The sequence below is a fragment of the Cervus elaphus genome, chromosome 30, assembly GCF_910594005.1.
Source record: "Cervus elaphus chromosome 30, mCerEla1.1, whole genome shotgun sequence".
In the NCBI taxonomy this organism is placed as follows: Eukaryota; Metazoa; Chordata; class Mammalia; order Artiodactyla; family Cervidae; genus Cervus; species Cervus elaphus.
Genome location: NC_057844.1, coordinates 72,639,534 through 72,660,146, shown reverse-complemented (window position 1 = coordinate 72,660,146; position 20,613 = coordinate 72,639,534). Strand labels below are relative to the sequence as shown.

General features: G+C 35.8%; 1 protein-coding gene across 2 annotated transcripts in view; it reads left to right on the top strand.

Moving 5' to 3' along the window:
• UGGT2 (UDP-glucose glycoprotein glucosyltransferase 2) overlaps positions 1-20,613 on the top strand; it is a 137,453-nt gene that overhangs the window by 105,411 nt on the left and 11,429 nt on the right. The window contains exons 27-36 of one of the 2 annotated variants that reach the window (XM_043892451.1): positions 1,085-1,268; positions 1,744-1,902; positions 2,232-2,317; positions 5,935-6,019; positions 10,432-10,517; positions 12,010-12,105; positions 13,346-13,430; positions 15,271-15,453; positions 17,813-17,973; positions 18,769-18,883. In XM_043892451.1, the coding sequence (XP_043748386.1) occupies positions 1,085-1,268; positions 1,744-1,902; positions 2,232-2,317; positions 5,935-6,019; positions 10,432-10,517; positions 12,010-12,105; positions 13,346-13,430; positions 15,271-15,453; positions 17,813-17,973; positions 18,769-18,883 (1,240 nt within the window). Of the gene's footprint in view, positions 1-1,084; positions 1,269-1,743; positions 1,903-2,231; positions 2,318-5,934; positions 6,020-10,431; positions 10,518-11,991; positions 12,106-13,345; positions 13,431-15,270; positions 15,454-17,812; positions 17,974-18,768; positions 18,884-20,613 lie in introns of both variants that reach the window. The other variant, XM_043892452.1, reaches the window with a different exon arrangement.

The following is a 20,613-nucleotide window of genomic DNA, read 5'->3' as shown; positions in this document are numbered from 1 at the left end:
TAGATTCTCCTTGAGTGCAGGTTGTGTATGATGATTTGCTTCTAATGAACAGGGTATGGCAAAACTGAGGGAATGTCTCTTCTGCAGTTAGGTTATAAGAGGCTGTGACTTCTGTCTTGCCGGCATTCTCTCTCCTGCTCTTGTGTGCTTCGCTAAGCTTGCTGGAAATGCTCTTGTGCTAAGGACTGAGTGCCATCTCCAGCCAAGCACTAGTGAGGAGCTGCAGGAGCCTGGGGGTGGATTCCTCCCTCATGGAGTCCTGAGATAACCACAGCACAGCTGACACCTTGATTGTAGTCCCAAAATAGTGAAAGTCACTGTTCTTAGTAATATAACTATTTCTTACTATGTAAGACACTGGAAGGTAAGGTTAAAAATACACTAATAATTGCTGATACTTCTGAAAGTTCTGTTAATAAGCAGCTGCTTTAAACTCACTCCTGTTTGTTTTTAATTGCACTTTTTAAATTAGTAGCAGAACTTTAGCTTAAATTTTACTTGCTTTCTGGTTATCATTTCTCTTAATATTATTAATAGTGCTAAGAGCTAATAAAATCACTAAAAATAAACCGCGGTCACATTTGAAGAAGGATCAGTGAGTGAATTCAGATCATAAACTCCTGGAACCTGCATAAGTCAGTGTATCTTAAAGGGATTCGTGTTCATTAAGAAATAATTAACAAGGGTATATAATATATAGTCTTATAATAGATAATAGTATAAAAAATAATAATGATTGTCTACCACTTACATAAGCATTAACATCAGTATAGTGTGTTTTTAGTCTTTTTAAGATTTTCTGGTCATGTTTTTTTTTTTTTTTTTTTTTTTTTAATTTTTTTATTAGTTGGAGGCTAATTACTTCACAACATTTCAGTGGGTTTTGTCATACATTGATATGAATCAGCCATAGATTTACACTTATTCCCCATCCCGATCCCCCCTCCCATCTCCCTCTCCACCCGATTCCTCTGGATCTTCCCAGTGTCTGGTCATGTTTTTAAGCCATTTGTGATTTTAAAATATTTTAGAAGAAATCTCAGTTTTGATCACAGTACATATTTTATCTGTTTTCTGCCAACAGTTTTTACCGTTTTGTTCTGGAACCAGAACTGATGTTAACAGCTAATGATATTACTGGACCAGTGGCAAAATTCTTGGATATCCCTGAATCACCTCTTCTAACCCTCAATATGATCACTCCTGAAAGCTGGTTGGTTGAAATAGTACATAGCAACTGTGACCTTGACAATATTCATTTAAAAGATGTAAGTTATAAAGTTACATAAAGAAAAACAAAATGCTGTAGGGATTATGGATATAGGTTAATGAAGTATATGAAGTTCATCACTAGAGTAGTAGTATTTTAACAACTGGTTGATAACCTAGCTAAAGTTGTTGAAACAAGTACTGTTTTCAAGAAACTACTTATTTCTTGTTCTTAAAAACAGTAAAATTATGAGAACTGGACTCAGCGAGCACCCATCTGTGCTCACATCTCTTTTATAATTTTGGTGCGTATATCATGATGGTGGAGCTGGTATTACAGGAATGGAAGAAAATTAATCATAAGCTTTAGTGTTCAAGAAATTCACTTAACTGTTAGGTTCACTCAGCTAAAAGGAAGACTTGAGACTGCCCCTGAAAATACTTTGGCTAATAATAAAACAATCACGTGTATTTATTACAGAATTTACATTATGAGAATTACTAACCCCAAAACAATGACATATGTCCTCCTAGATTGAGAAAGCTGTCACAGCAGAATACGAACTAGAATATCTACTACTAGAAGGACACTGCTTTGACTTAACAACAGACCAACCTCCTCGGGGTCTGCAGTTTACGCTGGGCACAAAAAATAAACCTGTTGTGGTAGATACGATAGTGATGGCCAATCTCGTAAGTACATCCATACTCAATTAGAAGTTTTGGTGAAATCCTCTAAGTTTTCCTAATAAAAAGATGAAATAATTTTTATCCTGCTGTTGCTGTATAGCTCCTAGGGGAAAAATCCTTCAATACGGTAATTAAAACAAAAACGAAGGGGGTCGTACATTCAGAATATGCTTTTATAGGCTATTACAAAATCTTCTTTCTTGGAATTCATTTATGGAAATTATTCCAGAGTTAGTGGAATACTGTTGGAGTATTCCTGAATAATATTTCTTGAACAGTTGGATGCTGTTTTCATTCATGTAACTGTGATCATATTTTTCTCATCTTAAAAGGGATATTTTCAATTAAAAGCAAACCCAGGTGCTTGGATACTGAAATTACGCCAAGGAAGATCTGAAGATATTTATCAAATAGTTGGGTGAGTTATATAAACAACTTTAAAATTTTTATATATAAAAAAGTTTTAGTGTGACATAACAAAGATCATCAAAACAGCTAAAACATTCACAAATGTGATTATAATAAAACGAAAATTACTTATAAAACTGTAACATTTATTCTTACTGTTTTGTTTCAAAAATACAAAAGGTATGCCTAATGTATACATCTTGTTCTTTACTCCATCTCCTTATTATTTTCTAAAGAATTTTCCATGTTAACACTGTAAACATATTTATAGTTTAATGACTATATAATATATATATCTTATATAGAAAAGCCATTATCTATAAATTCAGTTTTTCATTTTTATAGATAAAAATTGGTTTCTCAGTAATTTCCTACTCATCAATGAGCCTAGTACAAAGCAGATATCATCATATTTTTTCTACAAGGAGCCAATAGTAAATATTTACTGTCTGAGGGCACATATGATTTTTGCCAATATTGTTTTTTTCAACAACCATTTTAAAATGTAAAAACCATTTTTAGTGCAGGGGCCATTCAAAACTCACCCACCAACTTGATTTTGCTCACCAGCCATAGTTTGCCAACACCTGTAGTTGTTGTTCAGTCACTAAGTCGTGTCCAACCCTTTGCAGCCTCATGAACTGCAGCATACCAGTCTCCTCTGTCCTCCACTATCACCCGGAATTTGCTCAGATTCATGTCCTTGAGTTAGTGATGCTAGCTTACCATCTCACCCTCTGCTGTCCCCTTTTCCTTTTGCCTTTACTCTTTCCCAGCATCAGGGTTCTTCTAATGAGTCAGCTTTTCGCATCAGGTTGCCAAAGTACTGGAGCTTCAGCTTCAGCATCAGTCCGTCCAATGAACACCCAGGACTGATCTCCTTTAGGATGGACTGGTTGGATCTCCTTGCAGTCCAAGGGACTCTCAAGAGTCTTCTCCAACACCACAGTCCAGAATCTTCTGTGCTCAGCTTTCTTTATGGTCCAACTCTCACATCTGTACATGACTGCTGGAAAAACTGTAGCTTTGACTACACAGATCTTTGTTGGCAAAGAGATGTCTGTGCTTTTTAATTCACTGTGTAGATTTCTCATAGCTTTCCTTCCAAGGAGCAAGCGTCTTTTAATTTCATGGCTGCAGTCACCATCTGCAGTGATATTGAAGCCCAAGAAACAAAACCTGCCATTGTTTCCACTTTTTCTCCTTTTGTTTGCCATGAAGTGATGGGACTATCTCGGGTGACCCTCCTGGGCATGGCTCATAGCTTCATTGAGTTATGCAAGCCCCTTCCCCACAACAAGGTTCTAATCCATGAAAGGGTTGCTAACACCTAGTAAACTTTTTTATACCTCTTAATATCTGTAGGAGGAGGTTTAGTCACTAAGTCGTGTCCGACTCTTGCGACCCCATGAACTGTAACCTGCCAGGCTCCTCTCTCCATGGGATTCTCCGGGCAAGAATAGTACTAGAGTGGGTTGCCATTTCCTCCTCCAGGCTTAATATCTTTAATTTTTCATTTATTTCAGCAAGTATTCATTGAGCACCTATTATTATAATAGGCAGTGTGCCCAACAAGAATAATATAGGGGTAGGGATTATTGTGCTTTTTTTCCATTGTTTTTCCCCTTTTCCTTATAGTGCCTAGAACATGGTGTCATTCAGCAGACATGCTTAATAATTTAAGTACACAAAGCTGACAATGCTCAATTCTTTTTTAGTGCTTTTATTTTTTATTGAATGAAAAGATTCTTTAAATTCTGGAGTGCTTTACAATTTTCAGAAGTCTCACACACATAATGTCATGTAATTCCATATTAACACTTTTTTCCCTATTCCTCCAGTGCACTGCCCTCCTTCCCGCTCCCCACTGGTAACCACTGCTTTGTTCTCCATATCAGTCAGTCTGCTCCTTTTTTGTTTTAGTCCCTCATTTGTTGTATTTTTTAGATGTCACAAATAAGTGATATCTTTCAGTATTTGTCTTTCTCTGTCTGACTTATCTCACTTAACATAATGCCCTCCAAGTCCATTTATATTGCTGAAAATGCAAAATTTCATTCTTTTTTAATGATTAAATGGCTGTACACACACACACCCCACCCCCACCCCCGTGGCGTCTTTATCCATTCATCTGTTGAGGGATATTGTGGTTTCCATATCTTGGCGATTATAAGTAATATTGCTATTAACAATGGGGTGAACATCTATCTTTTCAAGTTAGTGTTTTTGTTTCTTTTGGGTACATACCCAGGACTGAAATTGCTGGGTCATATGGTAGTTCTATTTTTAGTTTTTTGAGAAATCTCCATACTGTTGTCCATAGTGACTGTACCAGTTTACAATCCCACCAACAGTGTAAGAAGGTTCCCTTTCCTCCATATCCTTGCCAACATTTGTTGTTTGTGTTCTTTTTTTGTGATAGCCATTCTGACAGGAGTGAGGTGATGGCTCACTGTGGCTTTGGATATTTCTACTTCATAAGCTGGAATACTTTTTTTTTCCTAGTGATTATATTCCTGGGCAGGGCTGTGCTTCCTACTGTGGTTTAGGCACCTCATCAGAGGAACGGGGAGTAAGAGTCAAAGGCATATGATAGTCAGCATAGCCCTAGAATCCCCAGGTTTTCATTTTAGAAAAATTTTCAAGTGTGTGTTATAAATCTGACTGAATGCAAAATATCTACTAACTTGACCTCTGTTGTTTTCCCTCTTTGAAAAAATTCAGTTTTATTGTAAATGTTTTTTACAGTAGCATTTTTCAGTTCATAGTGAAAATACTATAAAAATTTTTTGAGCAAAGTTGTCATATTTGATTGACTTATGCAGTGTTGAAAACTGACAGTGAAATACATAATGTGTAATATAAAATAGCTTCAAGTGATGCAGATGGACATGAGAGACATATTTTCAGTCTTTTTTTTTTTTTTTTTTTTTTTTGTTATATATATATTTTTTTTAAATTTTTTTATTAGTTGGAGGCTAATTACTTCACAACATTTCAGTGGGTTTTGTCATACATTGATATGAATCAGCCATAGATTTACACTTATTCCCCATCCCGATCCCCCCTCCCACCTCCCTCTCCACCCGATTCCTCTGGGTCTTCCCAGTGCACCAGGCCGGAGCACTTGTCTCATGCATCCCTTTTTCAGTCTTTTAAGTTTAACAATGTGCTTCAAATTTTTGGTATTTGAAAATGGCTAATAGATACTGAAAAATAGTTGTATGGTGTACAATTCCTTTTGTTATGCTTTATAAACAACTGAAAGTCTAGAAAATGTTTCATATTTTAATTATCATTGCAATATATGAAAGATTGCTTTTGTGATAATCTTACTATACAGTATTAAAGATAAGCTATAATCTACTTTTTTGAGTTAGGCGATATCAAGTTTAGTGAGTTATTTGTGTATAATCTTATTTATATTAAGTTAAAATTTGGTAATTTTGAAAATTATAGTGTATTGCAGCATACCTTAATTGACTATGCAAACAGTAAATATTACATATGCACAAATAAGATTATACTTATTGTTTCAGAATGAATTTATTCTGTGATTTATATGATTATAATTGTATGTCTTTTCTTAAATTGGGCATAAACACTTACATGTTTTTGTGCTTCTAGGCATGAAGGAACTGACTCTCCACCAGACCTAGGAGATGTTGTCGTTGTTATAAACAGCTTCAAAAGCAAAATACTGGAAGTACAAGTGTGTGAGGCCAAAACACTTCATAGACTTTGTTCTTAAGGGAATTATCTTTTTTGTTCTCAATTAATTTTTATTTTACAAATAATTTCACAGTTTTACTACCTAAAATGTCATATTGAAATTCTGGCAATGGAAGGAGGAAGAGAATTAAATCATGAAGGGAAAGCAGCACACTTAAACATAGAAGAAAAGAATTTTTTTAAGTTATGATATATCTACTATATTTGCAGCCAAGTAATGTTATAAACTGTGCTCCCCTGGTGGCTTAGCAGTGAAGAATCCTCTGGAGATGCAGGAGATGTGGGTTTAATCCCTGTGTCAGGAAGATCCCCTGGAGGAGGGCATGGCAACCCACTCCAGTATTCTTTCCTGTTGTATCCTACAGACAGAGGAGCCTGGTGGGCTACAGTCCATGGGGTCACAAAGAGTCAGACATGAGTGAAACAAGTGAGCACAGTCTTATAAATTAGGCTTTGGAGATGAGATTGGGAATGCATGTTGAAAAGCTATCCCTTTCAACAGGAAAAACAAAGTGATGTTTCTTTCCTTTACAGAAACAAAAACCGGCAAAATTTTTAATGATGGCAGCATTAATTCTTTTGGATGAACCCACCTACTTAATACTTGAAATCAGTAAAAAAAAAAAAAAAGATTGTCGGGTGAAATGTTTATTAACATTTTAAAAGCAATGAGGAGCTGACAGTAATGATAACAAGGAAATACAAAACCAAAATTAAACAGAAAATGAGAGCCTAGTGAAATGAGCAAGCACAGAAGCTTCTTATAACCCAAGAAAGCTGCTGTGGCCCTCGAACATTTGTCCATTCTGGTTCACTTGAACTATCACTGTGACTTAATTTGCAAGGTGATGGGGACATAAATTAATTAAAACCCTGGACCCTGACAAAGAAGACCCTCTCTGCTATAAGCTGGCTATAGCTTCAGGGGAAGGATGAACCATAGTAAAGGATACCACACAGTCTTTTAGCCAAAATTGAAGAAGTGAAGTGAAGTCGCTCAGTCGTGTCCAACTCTTTGCGACCCCATGGACTGTAGCCCACCAGGCTCCTCTGTCCATGGGATTCTCCAGGCAAGAATACTGGAGTGGGTTGCCATTTCCTTCTCCAGGGGATCTTCCCGACCCAGGGATCGAACCCAGGTCTCCCGCATTGCAGGCAGACACTTCAACCTCTGAGCCACCAGGGAATCCCTAGCCAAAATTAATAGCATCTAAATAATGGCAAAGGACAGGGAAGCCTGGCATACTGCAGCCCATGGGTTACAAAGAGTCAGATATGACTTAGCGACAACAACATGTTACTGTTTGAACAACAACAACAAAACAATCAAGGGAACCCTGAACCTTGAGTTTGTACTAAAATGGTTCCAGATAGATAAGGTTTTACAGGCATCTGACAGAAATATCCATATATCTCTGGAATAAGACTACTATATCCAAATACACAAAACCAGCAGAAACAGTGAGTAACAGAAAGCAAATAAACAAACACTCCATATGTTAGCATTATTGACAGAGACACTGAAACTATGCCTACAGTGTTTAAAGAAATAAAAGACAAGCTTGAAAACAATTGCAGGGAGGAAAAAAACTATAAAAAGGGCATATCTGATCTGTTTTAAAGTAGAACTTCTAAAACTGAGCAATACAATGACAAGAGAACTCAGTTTTTTGCTTTAACAGGCCTCAAGAGATAGTGAGTTGGAAGATAGACCAAGAGAAGTATCCTATATGCAACAGAGACATGGAAAAAGAGGAATATACAATAGAGAGTATATAAAAGGCAGAGAATAGAGTGTGAACTCTAAGACACCAGGGTTACATTTAAACCTGGCTCTGCCGCTCACTCGCTATGTGACCTTGGACAGATTGCTTAACCTCTTTCTAACTCATTTTTCTTATCTATAATACAGAGTTAATAATGGAATCCTCCTTATATGTCTGCCATAAGGGTAAGGTAATTAAACTTTATAAAATACTTTTGAGTGTTTAATAAAATCCATTTAAGTGGAGTTCAAGAAGGTGATGAAAGACAGAGTGAGGTACAGGTATTATTTGAAGCATAATAGTAGGCAACCAGAACTCTTAACTTATATATTGCATAGATCTTAAACTACCAAATTAATCAGAATTTGCCTTGCATCCCACATCATAACCTGTTCCTTATCACCTCTGCTCTTTATCCTTGATCAGTGTATACATGTTGTTTACACTCACCTTTGATGCTATTTTTACTGTATTGACCTTGGCTTCTTTTCTCAGGAGCGGAAACTTATATTCTGGCCTTGATACATTTCCTTCTAATCATTTCAAATGAAAACCCCATAAACTCAGAGCAGCTGCTTAAGTTACCAAGTCAACCCAAATCCTTTAGGACCAGCATTCCAGCTAGTATTGTCCTAGCCCTACAAACAGGAAAGAAAAATATTTTTTCTGCTGGGAGACTTCAGGTGTTTTAAATTTGAGGAATTTTGACCATCGAAAAATTTCTGTATTAAGTTTTCTTTTTGATGAGCTGAATTTTTTCACTCTCCATATTGGCTCTAATTTTACCTATTCTTGCCTGGTATAGAGCAGGTCTGACTCCTTCACCAAAGTCATCAAATCTTTGTTGAGGATGATAGTCATGCCATGCCTGAAGACGTTCTACAGCCTAACCATACCTAGGTCCTTCAGTTGTTTTTTAATAACAGTTCTATCTGCTCACCTTCTGTGTTTCCAAATTACACAAAAGGATGGGAAAAAGGGAAGAGAAAAGATAAGCAACATAAAGGGTCAGCCCATGAATTCCAGCAGCTCACCAGTAGGAATTCCAGGAAGGAAGAACAGAAAATGGAGGAGGGAAAGTATCCCACAGATAAAGAGAGGCAAACATATTCACATCAAGGGGTCCACAAATTAGAATGAGTGATAAATGGCCCACACAAGATCCTAGAAACTACCAAAGAGAAAAGACAAGTCACTTCAATGACGTTAGAATGACTCTAACAGTAGCATCAGATGTTTTATTTTTCAAGACAACGAAACAAAGACTTCAGTGTTTTGAGGACAGTTATTTTGAACCTGGGATTCTTTAGGCAAATATTCTCTGAAGGGTGACGATTTAGAAAAATTACCTTTCACACCTGTTCTTGAAGGTGTTTGCCATCACAAAGAGAATAAAGAACAAGAAAGAGGAAAATGGGTATTTCAAGAAATGATGAAATTAATGTGAAAACCAATGCAAAGAAAGCTTAAAAGAAGCAATTCATTGTTAAGCCCCAAGAAAAATGTGTTCAGAAAGATAGGAATTCCAGATGATTAAGTAACATGAATAATAAATTGGAAAATATTAGGTATACAATGAAGAAATATCTTACCACAAGAAAAATACAATAAAATTCCAAGAAAAAAATGCTTATCTATTGATGTGAGAAAGCAGAATCCGTGTGAACCAGGAAGAGTATGGTGGTCATACCATCGTAACTGTGGAGGAAATGTAGTAACCTTTCAGACTCAATTGAGCAGTATTTACAGTGTCACAATATGTACTTTTTATTGATTTTTCAAGTTGTAGAATAAACAATGCAAAAGATAGTTATATTGACCAAGGTAAATGTAAATTTTATCCATATTTACAATGCTAAAGTAAAGGTTTAGCTAATGTAAGTTGAGACAAAGGGAAAAGGTAGAGATGCTAGTATCCTTATTACAGGATATGTGTAAGAGAAACTGTTGAATTTGTTGGAATAAAAAATATACATTTAAGGATTACTTAAAGTTACAAAAATACTCAGTAGAAAAACTAATGATAAAGATAGTATTACCAGAACCTCCAGACAAAGACGGGAAGGGAAGAGTGATAGAAGTAAGCTACTCGTCCTTTGTGACAAAGGATGAATAATGTCTAAACTCTGTGAACCAGATATACAGTAGATGACATCTACAGTTGATAAATCAGTAAGTACACATGTAAGCACATTATTTAGCAGTGTGGAGGTTATTACAAAAGAACTGAAAACAACAGACTGAACTGATGGTTGAAATCAGATTGTGTCTATAAAGTACTAAGATCTTTTTTGGCTTCATTTACTGTAACTATTTAGGGCTTCCCTGGTGGCTCAGTTGATAAAGAATCCACCTGCAATACAGGAAATCCAGGTTCGATCCCTGGGTGGGGAAGATCCCCTGGAGAAGGAAATGCCAACCCATTCCAGTATTCCTGCCTGGAAGACCCCATGGACAGAAGAGCCTGGGGGACTCTTGTCCAAGGAGTCACAAAGAGTCGGACATGACTTAATGACTAAACCACATCTTAGATTTACAAGAGTCACCTGCCCAAGATATTTCTATCCATGCAGCATAATATTTAAATCTATAAAATTCTAAAGTTTTTCTTTACCATGCTACCTAGGTACGGAAAAAGCCAGATAAAATCAAGGAAGATATCCTTTCTGATAAAGGTGAAAAGAAAAGAGGAATGTGGGATTCCATTAAAAGGTAATTACTAATGAATGTTTTAACATATAACTATAGACCCATCAAGAGTCTAGTGTGTGGAAGCCCTGCACATGGTAAACATTTAAGTTAAGCACAGGTGTTCTCTAGAAAGGATAAGACAATACATAAATATTACTGATACGAGATAGGAAACTGGAGCTGTAAGATGAATGAACGTAAAGGGCTATTCAAATCAGAGGAGAGAAGGAACCTCAGAAAAGACTGGAGGAGTGCATGGCTAAGATATATTCTAAAGGATGGACAGAAAGAGAAGGTACCTGGTTACCTGAAGTCAGAAAGATTGGGTATGTGTCTTACAGAACAGGAAGTAGCCCAGGTTAGCTGAGATGTTAAATATCATAGGAAATATTTAAGTTAGGTTGGGACCTGTATTAATCAGAAAAGGAATATATCAGCTCACACATCTAAAGAGTTCAGGAAACCATGGCTGATTCATGTCAATGTATGACAAAACCCACTACAATATTGTAAAGTAATTAGCCTCCAACTAATAAAAATAAATGAAAAAAAAAAAAAATAAAGAGTTCAGGAGCAGAGCTGACTTTGAGCATTCAGGTGATGTGGTCCAGACATCTCCAACACATAGTTCTGTTATTTGTGCTGCCTTCACTTTCAGACAAAGGTTTACAAGAAGAGCTTGCCCAGTTTAGGCTTCTTTTTCTATAAGTTGACTTCTTGTTTGATGAGAAGAATGATGTTACTGTCCCAGTATGCTGTTGAACTGGTTCCCGATCGAGAAAGTCTCAGACTCACTCGTTTTGAGATGAGTTGAGTAGACTTGTTTAGAATCTGGGTATTTTAAAGTGTATCTGTTCATACAGAAACCAGAAGGTAGAGACAGAAAGGAATAAAGATATTGTTAACCTATGGCGTAGCCACTTACTGTACAGAAGGGGTACCAAAACAAAGCGCTGCTTTGTTAGGAAGAGAGAAGATAAGTCTTGGGGAATGGTGACTCCTCCAGATACATAAGTGTATGTTAGAGTGCTTTCGCTTTTATGTCTGAGTTTTAATCCTAACTTCAAGTGATTTTTTTCTTCCCCTCCCTGAATCAACTGTATTTTTCTTAATTGGGGGTTTACAGTGAGAAAAGATTTCAAAAATACCTGTCGTAACAAAAGCCTCAAAACATTGCATGTGGCCATGGCATGCTGCAACTCATTCTGTGCTCTTAAGATAACTTTTGTAACTCACAAAGATTCAAAAGTATTATCTCATTAATCTACAGAAAATATAATTGCATTCTGTGTTGTCCATTTTTAAAAAATCATAAAATTTCAAGTTATATTGTCATGTTTAAATATAAATCATAATTTTTAGGGTAAGTACTTATTTACAGTGTACTAACCATTCATTTAGAAAAGCATTCCTGTTTTTATCTCTTATCAAATTCAGTACTTTATTTAGGTATGTAAAGTGTGCAGATGTGTATTAAGAAACTAATGATCAGTAGTTTTTTTTTTATTCCAAGTTTCACAAGGAGGCTCCATAAACAAGAAGATAAGGAAAAAGATGTTCTAAACATTTTTTCAGTTGCTTCTGGCCATTTATATGAACGCTTTTTAAGGTAGGCATTTTTTTAATCTAGTGTTTTGGAAAGGAATACACTTACATGGTCCAAAAATAATTTTTAAAGTTTAAAAGAATGAAAGAAATTACAGTGAAAAAAATCTCCCACCTCTGTTCCCTTGATCCCCAATTCACTTTCTCACAGGAAACCAATGTTATTATTTTAATACCTGCTCAATACAAGCTCAAATGTATATTTTTTAACTCTTTTACCAAAATAACAACACAGTACATACTGCTTTGCACCTTGCTTTTTTTTTTTAACCTAAAATTTTGAGAGAAGTGTATTTTCTAAACACAGTGAAATTTTAAGTTTGATTTGAAATGCCAATACACCTTAAGGTTAGAAAATGGACATATTTTGTAGTAAGATGTGAGAGAATAAAGAATATATAGGAAATTTTCTTCTGGTAAAGAAATACCTTGTTTTATAAAAAGGAGGAGTCTGAGAAGAGGGAGCAATGTTTATAAACTACAGAGGGCTATTTTTTCAACTGTATATATAGAAGGATCATAGAGAATGCCTCAAAAATATTTGAAGATGTGTTGACATTTTAAGATGGTACTTTAGATACATCTGTATCCTCTCCAAGCAGAGGTCTAGAATAGCAAAACACATGGCTTATCCAGTGAATTTATCAAGATAGGCTGTTCAGGCCTTCAAGGTTTATACAGCTGCTGTTAATGACACAGGGCTTCCCCGGCGGCTCAGGCAGTAAAGAATCTGCCAGCAGTGCAGGAGGCATGGGTTCAATGCCTGGTCGGGGAAGATCCCCTATAGGAGGACACGGCAACCCACTCCAGTATTCTTGCCTGGGAAATCCCATGGACAGAGGAGTCTGGCGGGCTACAGTCCGTAGCGCTGCAAAGAGTCGGACACGACTGAGAGAATGACACAGTAATAGAGCCAAGATATTAGACTCTAGTTAAACTAAATACTGTTTCAGACTAGCTTCTTTCTTCTGTCAGCTGGAACAAACAGGCAGTCCATTTAGTCTATAGCAGGCATATATATGTATATATATACATATGTATGTATATCTATATATATACACCTATATTATATTCTTATATGTTACATACTTGATGAGCAGCCATAGTATTTGAAGACACTTCACTCTGTTTCTGCATAATTCATAGTGATAAACTAGTTAATATCTTTAAATATTTAAATGCCTTAAGAGAAGTAGGATGAACCCCTATTAATGTGAATTTATTGAGTTTATTGTTTTATGCAGAATTATGATGCTTTCTGTTTTACGGAACACAAAAACACCAGTGAAGTTCTGGTTTCTTAAAAATTATCTCTCACCAACATTTAAAGTAAGTACATTAATTTTTTATATAGGTGGTTAATATTTCAATAATAAATTATTTATATCTTTGTAACATTTCTCTTTTCAGAATGAGTCTTTTGAAATGTATATCTACTCAAATTATTATATATAATCAATTAAAACTTGGTATTCAATATTTTTTATCTGGCTTAAAAATTCTGTGTAGCTTTTATTTAAAGCAGTGATTAAAAGGACAACAGGAGATGGTTTATTTTTAAGTAACCTCAAAATTAGGATTAGTGGATTTTCATGATAAAAGTTGGCAATGAAAAATATGTGCAGATTGTTAATTTTAAAAATTAGATTTTTGTCATATTTTTACAAAGAAAGACAAGAACAGTAGTATCTAGAACACGTGAAGACTGTGCCACAGAAGATAGTTAGACGGAGCCACGAAGAGTGAAGGCTCTGGTGTCGCATGCAGTGCGTGGTGCTGTGGTCCTGCGGGCACTGCAGTTACTGTCTGTGGCATTTTATGTTTAGGAGCGTCTGTTCCCCTTTACTTAGCCCCATACTTTTGCCCCGTTTCTTCCTATTAATCAGATTCCTGGGAAGTTAGGATCTGTTTCAATAACAGTTAAAGGAGTTCTCTTTCTAGACCCAAACCAGTGGTGAAAGCAGAAATAAAAACAGCCAACCATGCTTTTATTCCTTGGTATTGCCAGGTACATTTCTGAGTATTTTACCTCCATTATTCCATTGCTTTGCATAAAGTGCTATTCCCAGAAAACCAAGACTCAGAAGTTACACAGCTGACTTGCACAATTAGGAGGTATCCAAGACCACCCCTAAGTTCAAGAACCCACTAGGTCTCACAGAACTCAGAAAAGCAGTTTCACTCAGAGTTACATAGTTTATTACAGCAAAAGGATGCAGAGTAAAATCAGCAAAGCAAAGAGACGCATAGGACAGAATCCAGGGGAGACCAGACCAAGCTTTCCTTTTCCTCTCCCAGTGGAGTTGTGTGCACAGAGTTTGTATCTCCTAGTAGAACTGGGACAGCATACATGGAGTGTTGCTAATTAAAGAAGCCCATTCAGACCTTGTGTACAGGGTTTTTATTGGGGGTTGTGTTTTTAATCCTTGAAGTAAATAGTCATAAATCTCAGATACTTATATCAAGAATATAATTTATCAGTTTACAACTCATTTTGTGTGTGTTTTTTTTTTTTTTTTTACACCTTTCACATCTTTGGTGTCTCTGATTAACCAGCATGTGGACATGTGCGTGAAGTGTTTGATTCATAGGTGTTCCAAGATCCAGAGGCTTTCTTTTCTATCATTAAGTTTTTCAGGTCAAACATTAGTAGTAAAACTAGAGGAACAGTTATCTTAGTTAATTAATAAGCCTGCTAATTAATATTAGTGTACCTATTTTTTTAATGTTTTTAAAGGGCTTCCCTGCTGGCTCAGATAGTAAAAAAAATCTACCTGAAACTCAGGAGACCCAGGTTCAACCCCTGGATCAGAAAGATCCCCTGGAGAAGGGAATGGCTACCCTCTCCAGTATTCTTGCCTGGAGAATCCCATAGACAAAGAAGCCTGGTGGGCTACACATCCATGGGGTTTCAAAGAGTCAGACACAACTGAGTGACTAAAACTTTTTTCACTTTTCATGTATACTTATCTTTTTATATTTGTCAGCATCATCATATTTCTTATTGATAGGTATAAGTTGTAGAAGACAACCATTTAAGACATTTTACCAGTTCATTTGTAACGATTTGTAGTAAACTCTAACTTTTAAAATGTTAACATTTTTTCTCTGAAACAAATACTACCTTCTGTTCCTTAAACATATTCTTTGATTTGTGTGTGTGTTTTAGGAAGTGATCCCGCACATGGCTAAGGAGTATGGATTCCAGTATGAACTGGTCCAGTATAGGTGGCCCCGGTGGCTTCATCAACAGACAGAAAAACAGCGGATTATTTGGGGTTATAAGATTCTTTTCCTTGATGTCCTTTTTCCTCTTGCAGTGGACAAAATCATTTTTGTTGATGCTGACCAGGTAATAAGATTAACTGTTGTTTTTTTTTTGTTTTTTTTTTTTTAACTGTTGTTTTTAAGAGTACTTTAACTGTTTTATACTTCTAAGTATAGGACACACTTTATGTTGCTGCTGTTTATTGCTATCTTTGTTGCCATGCTATGTAAACATAAGACATAATTTTAATATATAAGCAAAGTATATTTTCTAAAGATAATCTGCATTCCAGAGGAAAATCAAAAGTTTTGCCAGAAGTACCAGTTATTCCTTAAGACATGGCAATTTTTCCTCTGAGGTAGTTTTTTTTTTTTTTTGGTAGTTAAAAATAAAACAAATACTTATATAAATCATCACAGTAAAAGTAGCTATATGGAAATACGTGTAAATCTATGGCTGATTCATATCAATGTACGACAAAACCCACTGAAATGTTGTGAAGTAATTAGCCTCCAACTAATAAAAAAAAATTAAAAAAAAAAAAGTAGCTATATGAATTCCTGTGGATATGAGCTGAAATTTGTTTAAAGTGAACTGTTTCTTCTTGCTGGAAACATTAGCAATTACACACACTCATCTCTCTTTTTCCTCCTTCAGCAACATTCTTTGGCAATTAGCAATAACCAAATCCCATTATTGTGCCACTTTAAAAAAGCCTAATTTGGCCAAAAAAATTATGGTCCTCAGCTTTCAACAGAAATTTTTATGATTTTTACCCTTCCCTCCTTACCTGCCTTTGTAACCATTAATGGTAAAAAATAATAATAATAATAATAATTACTTTTAAAATACACAGAATTTCTAAAAACAATAATATGTAAATATAAGTGTTATATAAGTTAAATGCACAAGTTAGTATATTATTTAGTACTAAAGTATATTTTCAAATCCTATTTTATAATATACTTCTATATTATATCTATGTATTCTAAATTCTGTTATCTTTGTATTGTTTTCCAAATTGATAAATGTGAATAATTATAATTAAAAACTAAGAAAGTAGGCAAAAGTGTAATGAAGTATTTTCAAACATACTAACATAAAATTGATTTTTCTTTCCCATTATATATGCAGTAATATTTTTCTAGCAGGCTAGAATCTATTAAAAAATCAAACAGGCTAGTATTACTTCATTGAAGCCATTGAGAATAATCAGAAGATTTTTCTTTATGATTAAAACTAACATTTGCCAATATATTTACAGTAATAGAGATACAGCATAAAAATTGTTTTGAATTATTAATCTATACCTTGAGAAATTAAGAGCTGTGTACTTATATATTTAATGGCTTACCAAAATATGTTTTGTTCAGAATTCCTTGATTATAAATCAAACCACAATGAGATAACACCTCACACATGTCAGAATGGCTATCATCAAAAAGAGCACAAATAACAAATATTGGTGAGGATGTGGAGAAAAGGGAACCCTTCTACACTATTGGTGGGAATGTAAATTGGTACAGCCACTGTGGAAAATAGTATGGAGGTTCCTCAAAAAAACTTTTTCTAGAACAACCATGTGACCCAGCAATCCCAGTCCTGGGTGTATAACTGAAAGAAACAAAAACACTAATTCAAAAGGACATATATACCCCAATGTTCATAGCAGCATTATTTTAAGTTGCCAAGATATGAAAGCAATCTAAGTGTCCATCAACAGATGAATGAATACAGAATGTGATACATATTACTACTCAGCCATAAAAAAAGAATGGAATGTTGCCATTTGCAGCATGAATTGACTTGTAGGGCATTATGCTCAGTGAAATAATTCAGACAGAGAAACACAGATATGTTATATAACTTATACGTGGCATCTAAAAAGTGCAACAAACTAGTGAATAAAACAGAAAGCAGACTCATAGAGAACAAACTAGTGGTTACCAGTGGTGAGAGGGAAGGAAGGAAAGGCAAATATATGGGTAGGAGATTAAGAGGTACAAGCTCTTAGGTATAAAAAAGCTACAAGAATATATTGTACAACATGAGGGATATAGCCAATATTCTGTAATAACTATAAATGAAATATAACCTTTAATAATTGTGAGTCACTATCATATACCTGCGACTTATATACTATAATGTATCAACTGTACTTCAGTTTAAAAATATCTTGATTAAGAATGATGTAACAAACTATTCTTATTAATGAGTAAAACCACTAACATACAGACTAGGTATGTAAATTTTAAGTTTCTTTTAACCTGTGAGGACAAGGGGGAAAAATAGAAACTTGGTAAACACGTGCTGGATGAAAGAACTGTGGGGAAAACTCAGTTCTCTGTCTTTTCTACAACAAGATAATGATGACCTGAGAGTCACATTAAAAGGGCTGCTATTATTTTATAGTCTTCATCAGAGAAACTGTTCTGTTATTTAGATTGTGAGACATGACCTGAAAGAACTTCGAGATTTTGACTTGGATGGAGCTCCTTACGGGTATACTCCCTTCTGTGATAGCCGCACAGAAATGGATGGATATCGCTTCTGGAAAACAGGATACTGGGCATCACATCTTCTAAAAAGGAAATACCATATCAGGTAAGAAAATTCATACTCTTATCTTTGAGTGAATAACTTTTTGAATCACAAGGCTCAGTTTTCTTTGAAATTATAAAATAACAGCAACCAATTATATAGTGCTTATTACATGCCAGTCACTCTTATAAGATTTAACATCTGTTAACTCATAAAATCTCTATGACAGCCTTTTGATACTGTTATCATCCCTATTTTATAGATGTGAAAACTGAGGCATACAGCATTTTTGTCCCTGGCCCATGCTTACGCTGCTAGTCCAAAGCTGAGCCAGGAGTTAAACCCAAGTAACCTGACTCTACTATCTGTTCCTAACTACTGCAGAAGATTTAAACTTTGTCTATCACGTAACAGAATGTAGATACTGTCTTCAAAGCTGATATTATGGGGACTTCCCTGGTAGTCCAGTGGTTCAGACTCCATGCTCCCAATGCAGGGGGCCTAGGTTCAATCTTTGTTATGGGAACTAGATCCCACATGCCGCGTCTGAGACCTGGCGCAGCCAAATAAATTTTTTTTAATTTGAAAAAAAAGCTATTATTGTTTTGTAGGGCCATGAGTTTCAGGAGATCTTAGAAAACTTGGCAGTGACCCTAAGAGGATGTGGGTCTTAACAGCATCAAATCAAACCTCAAATTCCTTGGAAATAGTATTAGACATGGGGAGCAAATTATGAAAAGATTCATTGTGTTAGACCCAAGGATATCTAAAGTTGATACCATCACTGTAGATAGTCACTAGAGGAAAGTAAATATACATGAACAAGACTGGCTGTCAAGGAGTATACATTTCTTGCAGCGCCTTATACGTGGTGGATCTCAAGAAGTTCAGGAGAATTGCAGCAGGTGACAGGCTCCGGGGCCAGTACCAAACACTCAGTCAAGATCCAAACAGTCTTTCAAACCTAGATCAGGTAAGTGAAATATTTATGGAATAATTTTCAGTACTCATAGACTGCTGTAACCCCCTGCTATTTAGAAACATCAAAATCTTGTATTTTCAACCTTTCTTCCCTTTATACAGTTTTGTACATATTTTTTCACTTTAAGTCCAGCATTGTCAGAACTAAAATATTTGATCTTGACTTCTCCATCCTTAAACCTCTTTCCACTGTGTGTCCTCACTATGTTACCCTGTCTTTTTCTCACTTGCCTCCATCATCATTTAAAGGTGTCTGTCTCCCTCCCTCACTCTTCCCCTTTCTCTTCCTTTCTCTCTTTCTGTCTGATCTTTAAGATAAATTCCCTTCATCCTGTGCCCTCCCTGGATACTGCTTTATATTTTGTTTTTCCTCACGAATATTTTTTCCCATGTCCTCTTATTTCCTCACTATGGTACCCTTAATTTCCTCAGAAGGAAATGGCAACACACTCCGGTATTCTTGCCTGGGAAATCCCATGGACAGAGCAGCCTGGCGGGCTATAGTCTGTGGGGTCACAAAAGAGTCAGACATGACTTAGCGACTAAACAACAATGACAAAAAGACCCTGTAGCCCTTAGTTCCCGCTATTCCTTCTTTCCAGTGAATAACAAATATAAGTTCTTATTAGAACCATACATATTTGTTCATTCATTCAGCAAGTATCTGTTAAATACTTACAATGTGTCAGATACTTTCCTAAGCGCTGGGACATCAGAAAACAGAGCAGAGATCCTTAGCACATGATGCTTTTTCATTCTAGTGGTAAAATGACCAAATAAATCAGTGAGCAGTATTTAAAGATAAGGAGTACTTCAGAGACAAAGTAAAAGAGGAAAACATGATAGAGTTCAGAATGGTGAACAGGGGTTAGGGTTTGCTGTTGTAAATTGAGTGGCCATAGACGTATATGAAGGTGACATTCCAATGGAGGCTTAAGAGCTGACTGTGCAGATATTGGTGAAAATTCCAAACAGAAAGACTATCGAATACAAAGGTCCCAAGGTGAGAGTGGGCTTTACATGTTTGAGGAATAGTACAGATGGGGAGAAAATAGTCTGATATAAGGGAAGAGAGGCAACAGAGGGTCTAGATAACACAGAAACTTGAGGCCCTTTGTTTACAAGTCAAGCAAATGTCATATTATAGTTCAAGATACTAATGATTGACTCAAGACCACAGTGATGAAGGACCGATTAAAAAAAAAAATCATTCTTGAAAGTTGAGAGAACTTGCCATATGTATGTACAAATGCAAGGTAGTGTCTGCAGTATTGCCAATTAGTTAAAAAGAAAAAATGATGTTGAGTCCGCAGTAAACCCCAGTGATGTTCCAGATTTAGGTTATGAATACCACATTTTTATAATTCAGTCATTTCCCCGGTGGGTTAATCATAAGGAACCCTATCTGCCTGTGGGTAACTGAAGAAAAGACCAGTTTTTCAGACAAACCAGCAAGCATCTGAGGGACTCTTCCAGAACAGCATCACTATATTTGGGGAATAGTTGTCCTTTCTCTGATATATTTGACTCCTATTCCTGCCAGTCCAGTAAATGCTTCTCTCTAAAGTCAGAGTAATAGCTTCTTATCCAGTGAACACTTTTTGCCTATTTACCTTCTTTGAAACACAAATGTTTTCAACCTCACCTTTCTTGAAACTCGCTTAGCTTTCATAATACCAAATCTTCCTGCTTCTTCTCTGATGTCCATGACTTTCCCACTAC